The sequence below is a fragment of the Leucoraja erinacea genome, unplaced genomic scaffold, assembly GCF_028641065.1.
Source record: "Leucoraja erinacea ecotype New England unplaced genomic scaffold, Leri_hhj_1 Leri_65S, whole genome shotgun sequence".
In the NCBI taxonomy this organism is placed as follows: Eukaryota; Metazoa; Chordata; class Chondrichthyes; order Rajiformes; family Rajidae; genus Leucoraja; species Leucoraja erinaceus.
Window position 1 is genome coordinate 134,971 of NW_026576575.1, and position 16,225 is coordinate 151,195.

Here is a 16,225-nt window from a genome sequence, read left to right on the forward strand (position 1 = left end):
CCCTCCACCATCTGGCCGCCACATATCTCACTGACCTCCTCTCCCCCTACCAACCCTCACAGTCCCTCAGATCCATATCAGCCGGTCTCCTCTCCATCCACAAGTCCAACCTCCGCAGTTTTGGGGACAGAGCCTTCTCCAGAGCAGCTCCCAGGCTCTGGAACTCCCTCCCCCAACTGATCCACAATTCCGTGTCCCTCACCATCTTCCAGTCCCGCCTCAAGACCCATCTCTTCACCTCTGCCTATCCCTAGCCTCACGTGCCGTCCCTTTTCATCTGTGCATTAATTGCCTCGTACTGTGTTTTGAATTGAATTCTGTCTTTACTTTGTGTACTAGTCATGTCTCTACTATTTATTTCATTCCGCTTACATGTTTTTCCTCTACCTGCTAAATTTTTGTAAGGTGTCCTTGAGACTCTTGAAAGGCGCCCATAAATAAAATGTATTATTATTTATTATTAGTACATAGACAAATAAATATATACAGATAAAAGAGTATAAAAGATAGCTGGCGTTGGGCCTGTGAGTTCAGCAGGGTAATGGTATTTTGGAAGAAGCTGTTCCTCAGCCTGCTTGTACGAGACCTGAGACTCCTGTACCACCTCCCTGATGGGAAGAGGGCAAATAGTCCATGGTTAGGGTGAGAGGGGTCCTTGATGATTTTCCCGGCCCGTCTCAGGCACCGTGTGCGGTGGAGGGCATCCATGGCAGGGAGCGGGGCACCGATGATGTGATGGGCGGTTTTCACCACCCGTTGCAGTGCCTTCCTGTCAGCTGTGGTGCAGCTGCTGTACCATACCGTGAAGCAGGTGGTCAGGATGCTTTCGATGGTACAGCGGTAGACGTTGGACAGGATCTGGGGGGACAGGTGAGCTTTCTTAAGCCTCCTCAGAAAGTAGAGGCCTTTTTGATCATGTTGGTGGTATTGAGGGACCAGGACCGATCCTCTGAGATGTGTACCCGGGGAATTTGTAGTTGGAGATGCGCTCCACCTCAGTCCCGTTTATGTGGGTCGCCTGGGTCAATCCCTGGCCATTGTGGTCAGGCAGAGGTGACCTTCCACTGAAGATAGACACACACACACACAATGCTGGAGTAACCCAGCGGGACGGGCAGCATCTCTGGAGAGAAGGGGTGGGTGACGGTTTGGCTCGAGACCCTTCTTCAGACTGAGAGTCAGGGGGGGGTGGGGGGGGGGGGGGGAGGGGGGGGCGGGGAAGAGAGTAAGGTGGGGTAAAGAGAGATCAAAGGGGACAAAGAGAGAGGAAAATGCTCTCTGAGTGGAAGTTGGCAACGAGGTGCATACGATCAGTAAAATTTAACCAGGAGGACAGTCAAACTAGTCAGAGAACCAGGATGGGGGAGGGATGAAGAGAGAGGGAAAGCAAGGATTACTTGTAGTTAGATAAGAGAATGTTTATACCGCTCGGGTGTAAGTTGCCCAAACGAAATATGAGGTGCTGTTCCTCCAACTTGCGCTGGGCCTCACTCTTGACAGTGGAGGAGGCCCAGGACAGAACGGTCAGTGTGGGAATGGGAGAGGGGAGAGGTTGGGAGGGGGAAGGGGAGTCAGTCTACCCCACGACAGTAGGGGGAGGAGTTGTACAGCTTGAGAGCCACAGGGAAGAAGGATCTCCTGTGGTGTTCTGTGCTGCATCTTTGTGGAACCCAGTCTGTTGCTGAAGGTGCTCCTCAGGTTGACCAGTGTGTCACGGAGGGGGTGAGCTGTATTGTCCAAGATGCTGACAGATAGACACAAAATGCTGGAGTAACTCAGCGAGACAGGCAGCGTCTCTGGAGAGAACAAGAACCAGGACAAGGGGTCACAGTTTAAGGATAAGGGGGAAATCTTTTAGGACTGAGATGAGGAAATCATTTTTCACACAGAGAGTGGTGAATCTGTGGAATTCTCTGCCACAGAAGGTAGTTGAGGCCACACACAGTTCATTGGCTATATTTAAGAGGGAGTTAGATATGGCCCTTGTGGCTAAAGGGGTCTGGAGAGAAGGCAGGTACAAGATACTGAGTTGGATGATCAGCCATGATCATATTGAATGGCGGTGCAGGCTCGAAGGGCAGAATGGCCTCTACTCCTGCACCTATTTTCTATGTTTCTATGGAATGGGCACCTTTTCGGGTCGAGACACCTTGGACCCTGTCCGGGATGCTCCGCAGTTTGGGGAGCATCTTCCCCTCCAAGACCATCTCCAGTGAAGCCAAACGACCATCCGCTAATCATTGCCACCCCTTCTCCCCCCCCCCCCCCCCCCCCATCCCTCAGGTAGCCAAGACCAAGCAGCAGATTGAGGAAGAGAAGATGCAAGTGCAGGTGGTGGAGCGGGCCCAGCAGATCCTACTGCAGGAGCAAGAGATCCTCCGTCGCGAGAAGGAGCTGGAGGCCCAGGTGAAGAAGCCGGCGGAGGCCGAGAGATTCCGCCTGGAGAAGCTGGCCGAGGCTGAGAGGTAACATTCCCCCCCCTGCCCGCGTCCTCCCCCAATCTCCCTGGTAACGCGTCCAAGATGGCGGCCAACCCAGGCGTCTATAGCGTGCTCGCCACAGAAGCAGACCATAAGGTCAAACGTGACAGGACCAGAGGCCATAGCCTCAGAATAAAAGGATGTCCTTAGCGATAGGAGCAGAATTAGGCCATTCGGCCCATCAAGTCTACTCTGCCATCCAATCCTGGCTGATCTATCTCTCCTTCCTAACCCCATTCTCCTGCCTTCTCCCCATAACCCCTGACACCCGTACTAATCAAGAATCTATCTAACTCTGCCTTAAAAAATATCCACTGACTTGTGGCCTCCACGGCCTTCTGTGGCAAAGAATCCCACAGATTCACCACCCTCTGACTAAAGAAATTCCTCCTCATCTCCTTTCTAAAAGAACGATCTTTAAATCTGAGGCTGTGCCCTCTGGTCCTAGACTCTCCCACTGGTGGATACATCCACTCCACATCCACCTGTGCGTCTTTGGGACATGGGGAAGTCGGGGTGGGAGGGGGTGGAACCAGGCGGTGACGGGGAGGACGTGCAAACTCGCCGCGGTTCGATGGGGATGAGTGGGGTGGGGACTGGCAGTGGGGTGTAAGGTTCCTTTCCTGACTTGCTCCTTCCCGTTGTGCTTCCACTTATCCCAGGTTGAAGCTGATCATGGAGGCGGAAGCGCAGGCTGAGTCCATACGAGTAAGCGTCGTGCCGCAGGGCGACACGCTCCCCCCTAGTGGGGGGGGGAAGGGGAATTGTGGGGGGAGGGGGGATAGTGGGGGAGAAGGAATAGTGGGGGAGGGGGGATAGGGGGGGGGGGGGGGGAATAGTGGGGGGGAGGAATAGTGGGAGGAAGGGGAATAGTGGGGGGGGGGGGGGGGAATAGTGGGGGGGGGGATAGTGGGGGGGGAGGGGGGAATAGTGGGGGGAGGGGGGGGGAGAGTGGGGGGAGGGGGGGATAGTGGGGGGGAGGGGGGGAATAGTGGGGGGGGGGGGGGAATGGGGGGGGGGGGGATAGTGGGGGAGGGGGGGATAGTGGGGGAGGGGGGATAGGGGGGATAGTGGGGGGGGATAGTGGGGGGGGGGGGATAGTGGGGGGGGGGGGATAGTGGGGGAGGGGGATATAGAGGGGGGGGGGGGGGGGGGATAGTGGGGGAGGGGGGGATAGTGGGGGGGGGGGGGATAGTGGGGGAGGGGGGGTAGTGGGGGGGGGGGAATAGTGGGGAGGGGGGATAGGGGGGGGGAATAGTGGGGGAGGGGATAGTGGGGGGAGGGGGGGATAGTGGGGGGAGGGGGGAATAGTGGTGGAGGGGGAATAGTGGGGGAGGGGGGATAGTGGGGGGGGGAGGGGGGGAGTGGGTGGGGGAGGGGGAATAGTGGTGGAGGGGGAATAGTGGGAGAGGGGGAATAGTGGGGGGGGGGGGAATAGTGGGGGAGAGGGGAATAGTGGGGGAGGGGGAATAGTGGGGAGAGGGGGAATAGTGGTGGAGGGGGAATAGTGGGAGAGGGGGAATAGTGGGAGGGGGGAATAGTGGGGGAGGGGGAATAGTGGGGGGGAGGGGGAATAGTGGGGGGGGGGGGGAGGGGGGGGGGAGGGGATAGGGGGGGAGGGGGGAATAGTGGGGGAGGAGGGGGAATAGTGGGGGGGAGGGGGATAGTGGGGGGGAGGGGGAATAGTGGTGGGAGGGGGAATAGTGGGGGGAGGGGGGAAATAGTGGGGGGAGGGGGAATAGTGGGGGGAGGGGGGATAGTGGGGGGAAGGGGAATAGTGGGGGGAGGAGTAGGTGGGGGGAGAGGGTGAGGAGTGGGGAAGAGGAGAGCACGGCTGCAGTGGGCGCTTCATGCTCACGCTGTTGTTTCTTGCCCCAGGTGAAGGGTGATGCCGAAGCCTTTGCCATTCAAGCCAAGGCCATCGCTGAGGCTGAGCAGATGATCAAGAAGGCGGAGGCTTTCAAGGAGTACAAGGATGCTGCCATGGTGGACATGATCCTGGCCAAGCTGCCTGAAGTGAGTACTTCCGACCCTAACCTGCCCTCTGACCCTTACCCAGAGGGAGCGCCCCCCCCGAGTGTAAGCTGGGCCTGACCTGTGCTCTCTGGCCCCCTGCCCCCCTGCCCCTGACATGTGGCCTGTGCAGCTGCAGAGTTGCTGTCTCACAGCCCCAGAGGCCCAGGTTCGATCCTGACTCTGGGTGCTGTCGGTACGGAGTTTGCACGTTCTCCACGTGACTGCGTGGGTTTTCCCCCCCCACACTCCCAAACACGTGCAGTTTTGTGGGTTAGATGGCTTCTCTAAACAAATATAAATTGTAAATTGTCCCTGGTGTGCGTAGGATGGTGTGCGGGGATCGCTGGTCGGCGTGGACTTGATGGGCCGAAGGGCCTGTTTCCGCGCCTTATCTCTAAAGTAAACTAAACTCTTCACTCGAGTGCAGGAATAAGCGTAGTTTTGGGTGGAGACCCTTCTTCAGACTGAGGGTCAGGGAGGGGGAGACTGGAGGTGTACTCCTCCCCTCTCCCCATCCCCTTCTCCCCCACACGTCCCCGTCCCCCTCTCAGTCTGAAGAAGGGTCTCCACCCAAAACGTCACCTATTCCTTTTCTCCAGACATGCTGCCTGAGCCGCTGAGTTAGTTCAGTTTAGTTTATTGTCACGTGTACCAAGGTACAGTAAATCGCTTCTGTTGCATGCTAACCAGTCAGCAGAAAGACAATGCATGATACAATTACAGTTAACACAGTTACCCCGGCATTTGGTGTCCATCTTCGGTGTCAACCAATATCTCATAAGGTGTTAGGTGATAGGAGCATTCGGCCCATCTAGTCTACCCCACCATTCAATAATAGCGGATCTATCTCTCCCTCCTAACACCATTCTCCTGCCTTCTCCCCATACCCTCTGTCACCCGTACTATTGAAGAATCTATCTCTGCCTTAAAAATATCCACTGACTTGTGGCCTCCACAGCCTTCGTTGGCAAAGAATCCCACAGATTCACCACCCTCTGACTAAAGACATTTCTCCTCATCTCCTTCCTAAAAGAACATCTTTTAATTCTGAGGCCATGACCTGTAGTCCTAGACTCTCCCACTAGTGGAAACATCCTCTCCACATTCACCCTATCCAAGCCTTTCACTATTCTGCATGGTTTTGATGAGCCCCCCCCTCCTCATTCTTCGAAAATCCAGCGAGTGTCAACAAACACTCAACATAGGTTAACCTACTTATTCCTGGAATCATTCTTGTAAACCTCTACAGAGCCAGAACATCCTTCCTCGGATATGGTGCCCATATCTGTAGCATCTGCAGTTCCTTCCTAAACGTAAACACTTCCACCAGGTGGCGCCGTCAGTAATGGCCGCCTCGCCAACGGTCTGTCTGTCTGTTTGTATTTTTCATTATTTTTAGTCTGTTTTAAAAGTTTGTGTTAATGTTCTTTGGTTTGTTTTATGTGGGAAGAAGGGGAAACTTTTTTCAGTCTCTTACCTTGCCGGGGATGCGATTGTTTTCCGGATCGTATCTCCGGTCGCTCTGCAGCCTAACATCGTGGATCTAGAGGCCTTGCTCAGGACTGACTTTGAGCCCCACCGCGGGGCCGTGGACTTACCATCGGAGCCGATCCCTCGTCTGGGATCGACGCTCCAACCTGCGGATTCCACCATCGAGGAGCTCGCAGTGTCGGGTAGAGACCGACGTCGGGAAGCTCCAAACGACGCACGAGGTTTCGACCAGGGGTCAAATCGCCCGGTGCTGGGGAGCTGAGATTCCCCCCGATGCAGGAGCTTGATCGCCCCGACGAGGAGGCCAGCCACCGGCTACGGGAGCCAAGATCGTCCCGTCAATGGAAGGCTCGAGGCCCCCGACTGTGGGAGAACACATTCCCCCGACTGTGGGAGAACAAAGAAGGGAAGAGATTAAACTTTTTTGTTTGAGAAGAAACTGCAGATGCTGGAAAATCGAAGGTACACAAAAATGCTGGAGAAACTCAGCGGGTGCAACAGCATCTATGGAGCGAAGGAAATAGGCAACGTTTCGGGCAGAAACCCTTCTTCAGGCTCCGAAGGAAATAGGCAACGTTTCGGGCCGAAAACCTTCTTCAGACTCCTTACGAATGAAATAGGCAACATTTCGGGCAGAAACCCTTCTTCAGACTTTTTACGAAGGAAATAAGCAACGTTTCGGGCCGAAACCCTTCTTCAGACTCCTTACGAAGGAAATAGGCAACATTTCGGGCAGAAACCCTTCTTCAGACTTTTTACGAAGGAAATAGGCAACGTTTCGGGCCGAAACCCTTCTTTAACGAAGGAAATAGGCAACGTTTTCGGGTCGGAACCCTTCAAAAAGCGAACTTTTTTTCTCGCCTTCCATCACAGTGAAGAATGTGGAGGAGTCACTGTGGTGGATGTTCATGTTAAAATGTATTTTGTGGGTCCTGTTGCCTTTTTATTGGTATGGCTGTAAGGCAAATGAAATTGCTCGTATGTTGCCAAACATACTTGGCTGATAAAGTGTGATGATGATAGTGATTCATCCGTGCCTTTCCAGGTGGCCGCGGAGATTAGCCAGCCCTTCTCCAAGGTGAAGAAGATCACCATGGTGAGCAGCGGGACTGGCGAGGTGGGAGCCGCCAAGATGAGCGGTGAGATCCTCGACATCATGACCAGGCTGCCCGACACCATTGAGAGACTGACTGGAGTTAACATCTCGCAGGTGAGTGAGAAGCCCAGGGGAGGTCGGGAACCTGACTGCTGTTGGCCAGGGTCTTGTGCCAATCTATCACTCAATCAATCAATGATTCAATGAATGGAATAGATGCACAGAGTTTCTTGTCCAGTGCAGGTCAATTGAGGACCAGAGGACCTTAAGGTGAAGGAGGAAAATTAAAAAATAATCTGAGGGGTAACTTTTTCACACAATGTGTGGTGGGTGTATGGAGCAAAGCTGCCAGATGAGATTGTTGTGGCTGGGACTATCCCAACATTTATGAAACAGTTATACAGGTATATGGACAGTCTTAAGGTGTTGGACAGGCTAGATGCAGGAAGATTGTTCCCGATGTTGGGGAAGTCCAGAACAAGGGGTCACAGTTTAAGGATAAGGGGGAAATCCTTTAACCATATAACCATATAACAATTACAGCACGGAAACAGGCCATCTCGGCCCTTCTAGTCCGTGCCGAACACGTATTCTCCCCATGTCCCATACACCTGCGCTCAGACCATAACCCTCCATACCTTTCCCGTCCATATAACTATCCAATTTATTTTTAAATGATAAAAACGAACCTGCCTCCACCACCTTCACTGTAAGCTCATTCCACACAGCCACCACTCTCTGAGTAAAGAAGTTCCCCCTCATGTTACCCCTAAACTTCTGTCCCATAATTCTCAAGTCATGTCCTCTTGTTTGAATCTTCCCTACTCTCAGTGGGAAAAGCTTATCCACGTCAACTCTGTCTATCCCTCTCATCATTTTAAAGACCTCTATCAAGTCCCCCCTTAACCTTCTGCGCTCCAAAGAATAAAGCCCTAACTTGTTCAACCTTTCTCTGTAACTTAGTTGCTGAAACCCAGGCAACATTTAGGGCCGAAATGAGAAAAACATTTTTCACACAGAGAGTGGTGAGTCTCTGGAACTCTCTGCCACAGAAGGTAGTTGAGGCCAGTTCATTGGCTATATTTAAGAGGGAGTTAGATGTGGACCTTGTGGCTAAAGGGATCAGGGGGCATGGAGAGAAGGCAGGTACAGGATACTGAATTGAATTGAATTGAATTGAATTTCCTTTATTGTCATTCAGACCTTACGGTCTGAACGAAATTTTTGTGCCTGCAGTCATACATACAATGATACAATAATAACAACAATAAACACAAATTAACTTCCACCACAGTGAGTCCTCCAAACACCTCCTCACTGTGGTGGAGGCAAAAATCTTAGGGTTGCAGTCTCTCCCTCTTCTCCCTCTGCGCTGAGGCAATTCCCCCACCGGGCGATGGTATAAACAGTCCCGCAGCTCACCGAACCCCGCGAACGGGCCGGTTCAAACACTGCGGCCGGGGTGGTCGAAGCCGCCGCACCTCCAGTCCAGCACACGCAGCCGCCGGCCCGCGGCTGAACCCAGGACTCGTCCCAGCCACCGGAGCACCGTCCCAGCCCCCGGACCAGATCGCCCTCACGTGAGTACCGTTCCACCCTCAGGCTGGGCCACTCCGACGGGAGTGCCATTCCTCCCTCGGGCTGGGCCACTCCAGCGGGAGTGCCGTTCCTCCCTTGGGCTGGGCCACTCCAGCGGGAGTGCCGTTCCTCCCTCGGGCTGGGCCACTCCGACGGGAGTGCCGTTCCTCCCTCGGGCTGGGCCACTCCAGCGGGAGTGCCATTCCTCCCTCGGGCTGGGCCACCCCAGCCCCTCACCATGCCGCTCTCACGGGAGCACTGTTCCATCCCGGGCTGGGCCGGGAGCGAGCCCAGAACGAGTCCTGTCAGCTGCCTCCAGAGTCCCGAGGTCGCCGGCTCCGCTAGGCCTCAGCGTAGACGGAGGCAAAGAAGGGGGACACGACAAAAGGTCGTATTCCCCCGAAGGGAGTGACAGCAGCCCCCGTTTCACCCCCCACCCCCCTCCCCACATAAACACAGCCTAAAAACCAAAAACATAACTACACAAAACGAAAAAAACAACACAAAAAAAGAGTTAGATTATCAGCCATGATCATATTGAATGGCGGTGCAGGCTCAAAGGGCCGAATGGCCTACTTCTGCGCCTATTTTCTATGTTTCTATGGATAGATACAAGATACATTTAATTGTCATTTGGACCCCTTGAGGTCCAAACGAAATGCCGTTTCTGCAGCCATACATTACAAACAAATAGACCCAAGACACAACATAATTTACATAAACATCCATCACATCAGTGTGATGGAAGGCAAAAAAACTTATCTCTCCACTGCACTCTCCATATGGACGGTCACCCCCCAGAGTCAAAGTCAAAGTCCCTTCCCGCATCCAACGAAGCAACCGCATACCTCCCCCCTGAGCCCTCACCTTCACCCCACCCAGCACCATGTCACATACTTACCCCCCCCGGGCTGGCGATGGCAATTGTCCCGCGGCCATTAAAGCCACGCCGGGTGGTGCGAGGTCGCACACCGGGTCTTGGTGTTAGAGCCCCCGGCGTGCGCTCGCAGAGTCCCGCGGCCATTCCAAGCCGCGCGGGGCGGTGATGTCAGGCCCCGCTCCAGGAGCTCTTCGACCCCGCAACTCGGGTGGGAGAAGTCGCCGTTGCGAGAGCCCTGAAAAGCGGTCTCCTTCCAGGGACCCGCGGGCTCCCGGTGCCGCCGTCCGCAGACCTGCAGTTGAAGCCTCCGACTCTCCGGTCGGGCCGCAGCAGCAGCAGCAGCAGCGCTCCTCCACCGCTCCACGCGCTCCGGACTCGGCCAGCTCCGCGACGGTGAGTCGTCGGCACCAGAGTCCCCGGTCTCTTCCTGTTGGAGGCCGCTCCTCATTGCAGCCCCAACGATAACGTAGACCCGACGAGAAAAGGTCGGGTCTCCCGTGCAGGGGAGATTTAACACCCCTTTGGGGGCGGGTTCTCCACTGGGTTTCCCCCTCCCCCTCCCACCCCACCCCAACCCCCCCCCACGCACACACCCCAACAAAAAATAACAAAAACTACATAAAAACATAGACAGAAAATAATAAAACGCGGACGGGCTGCAGAGGCCGCTGCTGACAAGAGTCGCGCCGCCCACCGGATAGGACAGGTTTGGATGGGATATGGACCAAACGCGGGCAGGTGGGACTAGTGTAGATGGGACATGTTGGGCCAAATGGCCTCTCCACGCTGCCTCATGATGACTATGAATGATCCTTTATTGTCATAGCTCACAAGTCGCAGTGAGATGCTTTGTTTTCATACACAAGGTATGCAAAGAGTCTCCACATGAAGGGCGCCCGCTGACAGAGTTACAAGTATCCCATTTTAACACAATCCGTTTCTAGCACATTCCATTGTAGTTCTCTGGTCTCCCCCACGTCGGGTCTCCCTCGGTGAATGGGTGAGTCAGTGTGTCACATACTGTCCTTTCCCCCTCTGGGATTGGGTGAGTCTGTGTCACACACTATCACTTCCCCCTCTGGGATTGGACGCGTCAATGTGTCACACACTATCCCTTCCCCCTCTGGGATTGGACGCGTCAATGTGTCACACACTATCCCTTCCCCCTCTGTGACTGGGTGAGTCTGTGTCACACACTACCCCTTACCCCTCTGGGATTGGACGTGTCAATGTGCCACACACTATCCCTTCCCCCTCTGGGATTGGACGTGTCAATGTGCCACACACTATCCCTTCCCCCTCTGGGATTGGACGCGTCAATGTGCCACACACTATCCCTTCCCCCTCTGGGATTGGACGTGTCAATGTGCCACACACTATCCCTTACCCTCTGGGATTGGACGTGTCAATGTGCCACACACTATCCCTTACCCTCTGGGATTGGACGCGTCAATGTGCCACACACTATCCCTTACCCTCTGGGATTGGACGTATCAATGTGCCACACACTACCCCTTCCCGCTGCGTCTCTGTGGTAAAATGCTGCCATTGAAATTCCTCCCGTTCTCCCACCCCGCTCTTTTTCCATGCACAGGGATCCATGAGACCGGGCCGGATGTCGTAAGATGGAGACGGCGGCGAGGATGGAACTAACGGGAACGTGAGCGCAGCGGCTGTGCGTGCGATTACCAGCGGCTCCCATCCACGCGTATAAACCCCCTTGTGCCACTGTTTAGTCTGCATGTCTTCCCATGTGGCACTGTAACCCTGTAATCACTTAGTCAACACTTTGAAGGAAAGAAACCTACCTGTAGAGTAGTCCCACTTAAGATATAGGAATCAGAGTCGACCTTTCCAGCTAACTCCATTTGAGCCGAACTCACCCCTTGAAATCCTGTTCCAACTCCAGTTCATTTTATTGTCACGTGTACCGAGGTACAGCGACTGCAAGTATCCCAGTCACCTCTTGACTCCAAAACTCTGCCTCCACCGGAGGTTTGCGTAACCATTCAGCCTTGCAGGGTAGAGAATGCCAATGAGAATCGAGAAGAAGCCAAGAGTGCATGCTGGAAATCGGAAATAATGAGACTAACAGGTCAGTCAGCATCTGTAGAGAATCAAGATTGAGAGATCGGGTAAACATTTAACTTGTTTTTCTATTTTCCCGTTCTAACAATCATAGTCATGAGTTATACACCATTCAGCCATGATCGTATTGAATGGCGGTGTAGACTCGAAGGTCCGAACGGCCTACTCCTGCACCTATGTTCTATGTTTTTCTATGTAAACAAAGGACCTTTGAACAGAAACATTCTTCTTCTTGAGTATGGCGTGCACAGCCTAAAGTTGTAAGACAACTTGTTTGATCTTCTGTTTGTGCATGCCAGGTTAATTGCATTTGTCGATACAGGGTGGACCACGTGAAGGTTGCAATCTCCCACCCACCTGATACATTAACGATGTTAGACACAAGAAGCTGGGGTAACTCAGCGGGTCAGGCGGCTTCTCTGGGGAAAAGGAATCGGTGACTCACCTATTCCTTTTCTCCAGAGATGCAACTTAACTGGCTGAGTTTCTCCAGTTCTTTGTGTCTATCTTCGGTTTAATCCAGCATCCACAGTTTCTTCCAACACATAAACCATGTTTCTCTCTCCACAGATGCTGCTTGACCTGTTGAGTGTTTGCAGCGTTTTGTGTTGGGGAATTCTAAAGATTCCCATCTCTCCAAGGAGATATTCCTCCTTGTCTGTGCCTTAAACAGAACACATCTTGTCTCGGTGCCTGCCAGTTCCTCAGCTGACCATTTGAGGGCAGCATTATCAGTGTTTTCATAAATTCCTAAGTGATAGGAGCAGAATTAGGCCATTTGGCCCATCAAGTCCACTCCGCATTCAATCCTGGCTGATCTATCTTTCCCTCCTAACTCCATTCTCCTGCGTTCTCCCCATAACCCCTGACACCCTTGCGTTCATTGTGTTTAAAATGCTGTAACAGTATCAACAGCAGAGTGGAGCCAAGTGCGGAGAGGACACAGAAATCAGGAGTAATTTAAATCTCCAAAGGGTTTTACTAGAATCATGGTCACGATAACTGCCCCCAGGCCAAATTACCAAAGCCAATTAACCTACAAACCGGCACGCCCTTTGGAGTGTGGCAGGAAACCGGAGCACCTGGAGAAAACCCACACGGGTCACAGGGAGAAGGTACAAAGCCCGTACAGACAGCACCCGTGGTCAGGATGGAACCTGGGTCTCTGGTGCTGTGAGGCAGCAACTCTACTGCTGCGCCAGATTGAGATTGAGATGGGGATTGAGATTGAGAATTAAATGGGGAACTCAATCAGTAACACTATGATACACTGATGAAAATATTTAAATATCATGAACAAATGGAAAACGCCGACTATCTCGCCCTCAAGTGGTCAGCAGAGGAATCAGCAGGAACTGACACAACTCTACAATTCCCCAGGTTCTTGATTCCCTTGGCAGGTGAATTCTTCAAAAAGCATCTACCCATGTTGAGACATCTTTTGAAGTTGACACATTTCACCGAGAGCACCTCGTTTTTCTAAACACCCGTCCTCTGAATCTTTCATAAGTTCGTGAGTCATCGGGGCAGAATTGGGCCATTCGGCCCATCTCTGCCATTCAATCGTGGCACATCTACCTTGCCCTTTCAACCCTAACCGATTCTGCTGCCTCCTCGCCGTAACCCTTGACATCCTTACCAACCAAAAATCTATTAATCTGTGCTTTAAAAATACCCAATGACTTTACCTCCACCGCCGTCTGTAGCAATGAATTCCACAGATTCACCACCCTCTGATGAAAGAAATTGTTCCTTGTCTCCTTTCTAAAGGTAGGTAATTTTATTCTGAGGCTGTGCCCTCTGGTCCTAGACTCTCCCACTAATGGAAACATCCTCTCCGCATCCACTCCATCCAGGCCTCTCACTCTTCGGTAAGTTTCAATGAGGTCCCGCTCACCCCCCCCCCTCGTTCTTCTCAACTCCAGCGAGTACAAGCCCAGTGCCGTCAACCCAATCATCCCGGGAATCTTTCCTCATAGGACATCCTCTTCACCCCAGGATTCAGCCTGGCAACCTTCTCCGAAGTGCCTAAATACCGATACATCCCTCGTAGCCAAGGAGACCAAAGGTGGACGCAGTATCAGCTGTGGTCTCAACCATTAGTTGTACCAAGACCTTCCCCAGTATTAAACTCCATCCCATCTCCTGTTCTGCAGGTCCGGTACCTTCAATCTGAGTTCATAATGTGAGTTCCATTCAGTGTTGTTGCATGTTCCTAGGGATCATAACTGGAATCACCCCATAGGTGTTAGGACTTGTGTTCCAAGCTTAAGTAAGCAACTTTTGCCAAGTTCAAAATCAGGTGGAGGCAAGAGAACAGTGTTTATTTGTTGGTTACAGACCCTTAGGCTTAACTTGCCCACGCCGACCAACATGTCCCGTCTACGCGAGTCCAACTTGCCTGCGTTTGACCCATATCCCTCTAAACCTGTCTCATCCATGTACCTGTCTAATTGCTTCAGAAACGTTGCAATAGTCCCTGCCTCGACCACCTCCTCCGGCAGCTCATCCCATACACCCATCACCCTTTCTGTGAAAAAGTTACCCCTGATATTCCTATTAAATCATTCCCCCTTCACCCATGCCCTCTGGTCCTCGGTTCCCCTACTCTGGGCAAGAGACTGTGTGTCTTCACGGTCTATTCCTCTCATGATTTTGTACACCTCTATAAGATCACCCCTCATCCTCCTGCGCTCCAGGGAATAGAGTCCTAGCCTGCTCAACCTCCCCCTCTAGCACAGGCCCTCGAGTCCTGGTAACATCCTTGTAATTCTTCTCTGCATTCTGGTCCAACTTAACAATATCTTTCCTCTAACAAGATGCCCAGAACTGAACACAACACCCTGAACACTCTGGAGAAGGGTTTCGGCACGAAACGTTGACTATTTCCTTCGCTCCATAGATGCTGCCTTACACGCTGAGATTCTCCAACATTTTTGTCTACCATAAATGCGGCCTCACCATGACCTATGTAAAAGGGGAAAAAAATATTTTCTAAGAGTATTATCACCCTCCAGAGAGCTATCAAGTTGAAACATCTCTGCCAGACCTGTTCAGCGGGTTTGTAGGCTAATTGACCGGTTAAAAAAAAAAAGATTGTTCTTAGTGTGTCGGATAGTGCTAGTAGTGATCGCTGGTCGGTGCAGACTCGATGGGCTGAAGTGCCTATTTCCACGCTGTATCTCTAAATTAAACTAAACGCCCTCTGCCTGCATGTAATGCATATCCCTCCAATCCCTGCATATTGATGTGTCTACAAAATAATACATCTGTATCCACCACCACTCCTGGCAGCGTGTTCCAGGCACCAACCACTCTCCCAGTAAAAAACAACTTACCCCACACATCTCCTTCAAACGTTACCCCTCTCACCTTAAAGACATGCCCTCTAGTCTTTGACATTTCCACTCTGGGGGAAAATAGCTCTGACTGCCCACCCTATCCATGCCTCTCATAATTTTATATACCTCTATCAATTCTCCCCTCAATCTCCGGGATTCCAATGCACATTTCTGTAATGTGGTATTAGCATGTGGCTAATACCACCTAAGGCAGGCAGCGTTCTGGTAACCCTGTTCCAAAGCCTCCACACCCTGTAATGGGGGCGACCCAGAGCTGTCGGCAATACTCCAATTGCAACCCCAACCAAAGTGTTACAGAACTTGCCTTTCAACGCGTGCTGCCCACCACACCCTTGGTAAAAAATAAACCATGGCCCACTCATCCCCCTCAAACATGTCGCTCTCACCTTCAACCCACGCCCCCTCTCGTCCTTCACATAAACAACCCGTGCTAGTCTATGTTTCAAAGTGCCTCTTTTCTGAGCGTTTGTGATTTCTACCTGGAACTGACTGCCAAGTTTCACATTTGAGCTGGTCCCATTTCAAATGTGCTTACCACTTGTCCAATGTCGCCCGCTGTAGACTTTAGGTTCCTTCCCGATCACCATCGCGATGACTCTGCCAGAGACCCTGTTACAAACAAGCCATCAGATGCTCATTGGAGAGATGTTACAACTGCTAAAGTCGGACACAGCACTTGCCTCGTTTGTTTGTCAACAAAAACCTTCTTGTACGTTGTGTAATTTTGTAAAATGACCTTGTTGCCTGACCCTTTTGAATGGAGAATTTGACTGGTTCCTGACATAATGTAAACACCTCTAATCCACTCGTAAATTGATGTGATTTTTCTCCCCAATAGTATATTTCATTCATAATACATAGAAAAACAATCAGGATATCTGTGTGTGTGTTCATTTCAATAGATTATCTTACACATTATTTATTGTAAAAAGCACTTGCTTTGCACCTTTTAAAACAAAACACCGTATTTACTTGAATTCAAGCGGCACTGTGGCGCAGCGATAGACCTCGGCTGCTGTCTGTACAGAGTTTGTACATTCTCCGTGTGACCGGTGTGGGTTTTCCCCGGGTGGTCCGGTTTCCGCCCACAATCCAAATATGTTGATTGGCTTCGGTAAAGAAAGATTGTGAATGATCCCTGGAGTGTAGGATATTGTCACCAGTGTGTGCCAGGATCGCTGGTCGGCGCCGACTCGGTGGGTCGAAGGGCCTGTTTCCGTGCTGTATTTCTACA

The 16,225-nt window shown here is 52.1% G+C and overlaps 1 protein-coding gene across 2 annotated transcripts in view; it reads left to right on the plus strand.

The window, feature by feature from the left end:
• LOC129694424 (flotillin-1-like) overlaps positions 1-15,866 on the plus strand; it is a 53,939-nt gene extending 38,073 nt beyond the window's left edge. Inside the window, exons 9-14 of one of the 2 annotated variants that reach the window (XM_055631141.1) lie at positions 2,284-2,465; positions 3,143-3,188; positions 4,359-4,496; positions 7,033-7,197; positions 11,136-11,201; positions 15,553-15,866. In XM_055631141.1, the coding sequence (XP_055487116.1) occupies positions 2,284-2,465; positions 3,143-3,188; positions 4,359-4,496; positions 7,033-7,197; positions 11,136-11,165 (561 nt within the window). In that variant the 3' untranslated portion in view covers positions 11,166-11,201; positions 15,553-15,866. Of the gene's footprint in view, positions 1-2,283; positions 2,466-3,142; positions 3,189-4,358; positions 4,497-7,032; positions 7,198-11,135 lie in introns of both variants that reach the window. The other variant, XM_055631140.1, reaches the window with a different exon arrangement.
• The last annotated feature ends 359 nt before the right edge of the window (positions 15,867-16,225 follow it).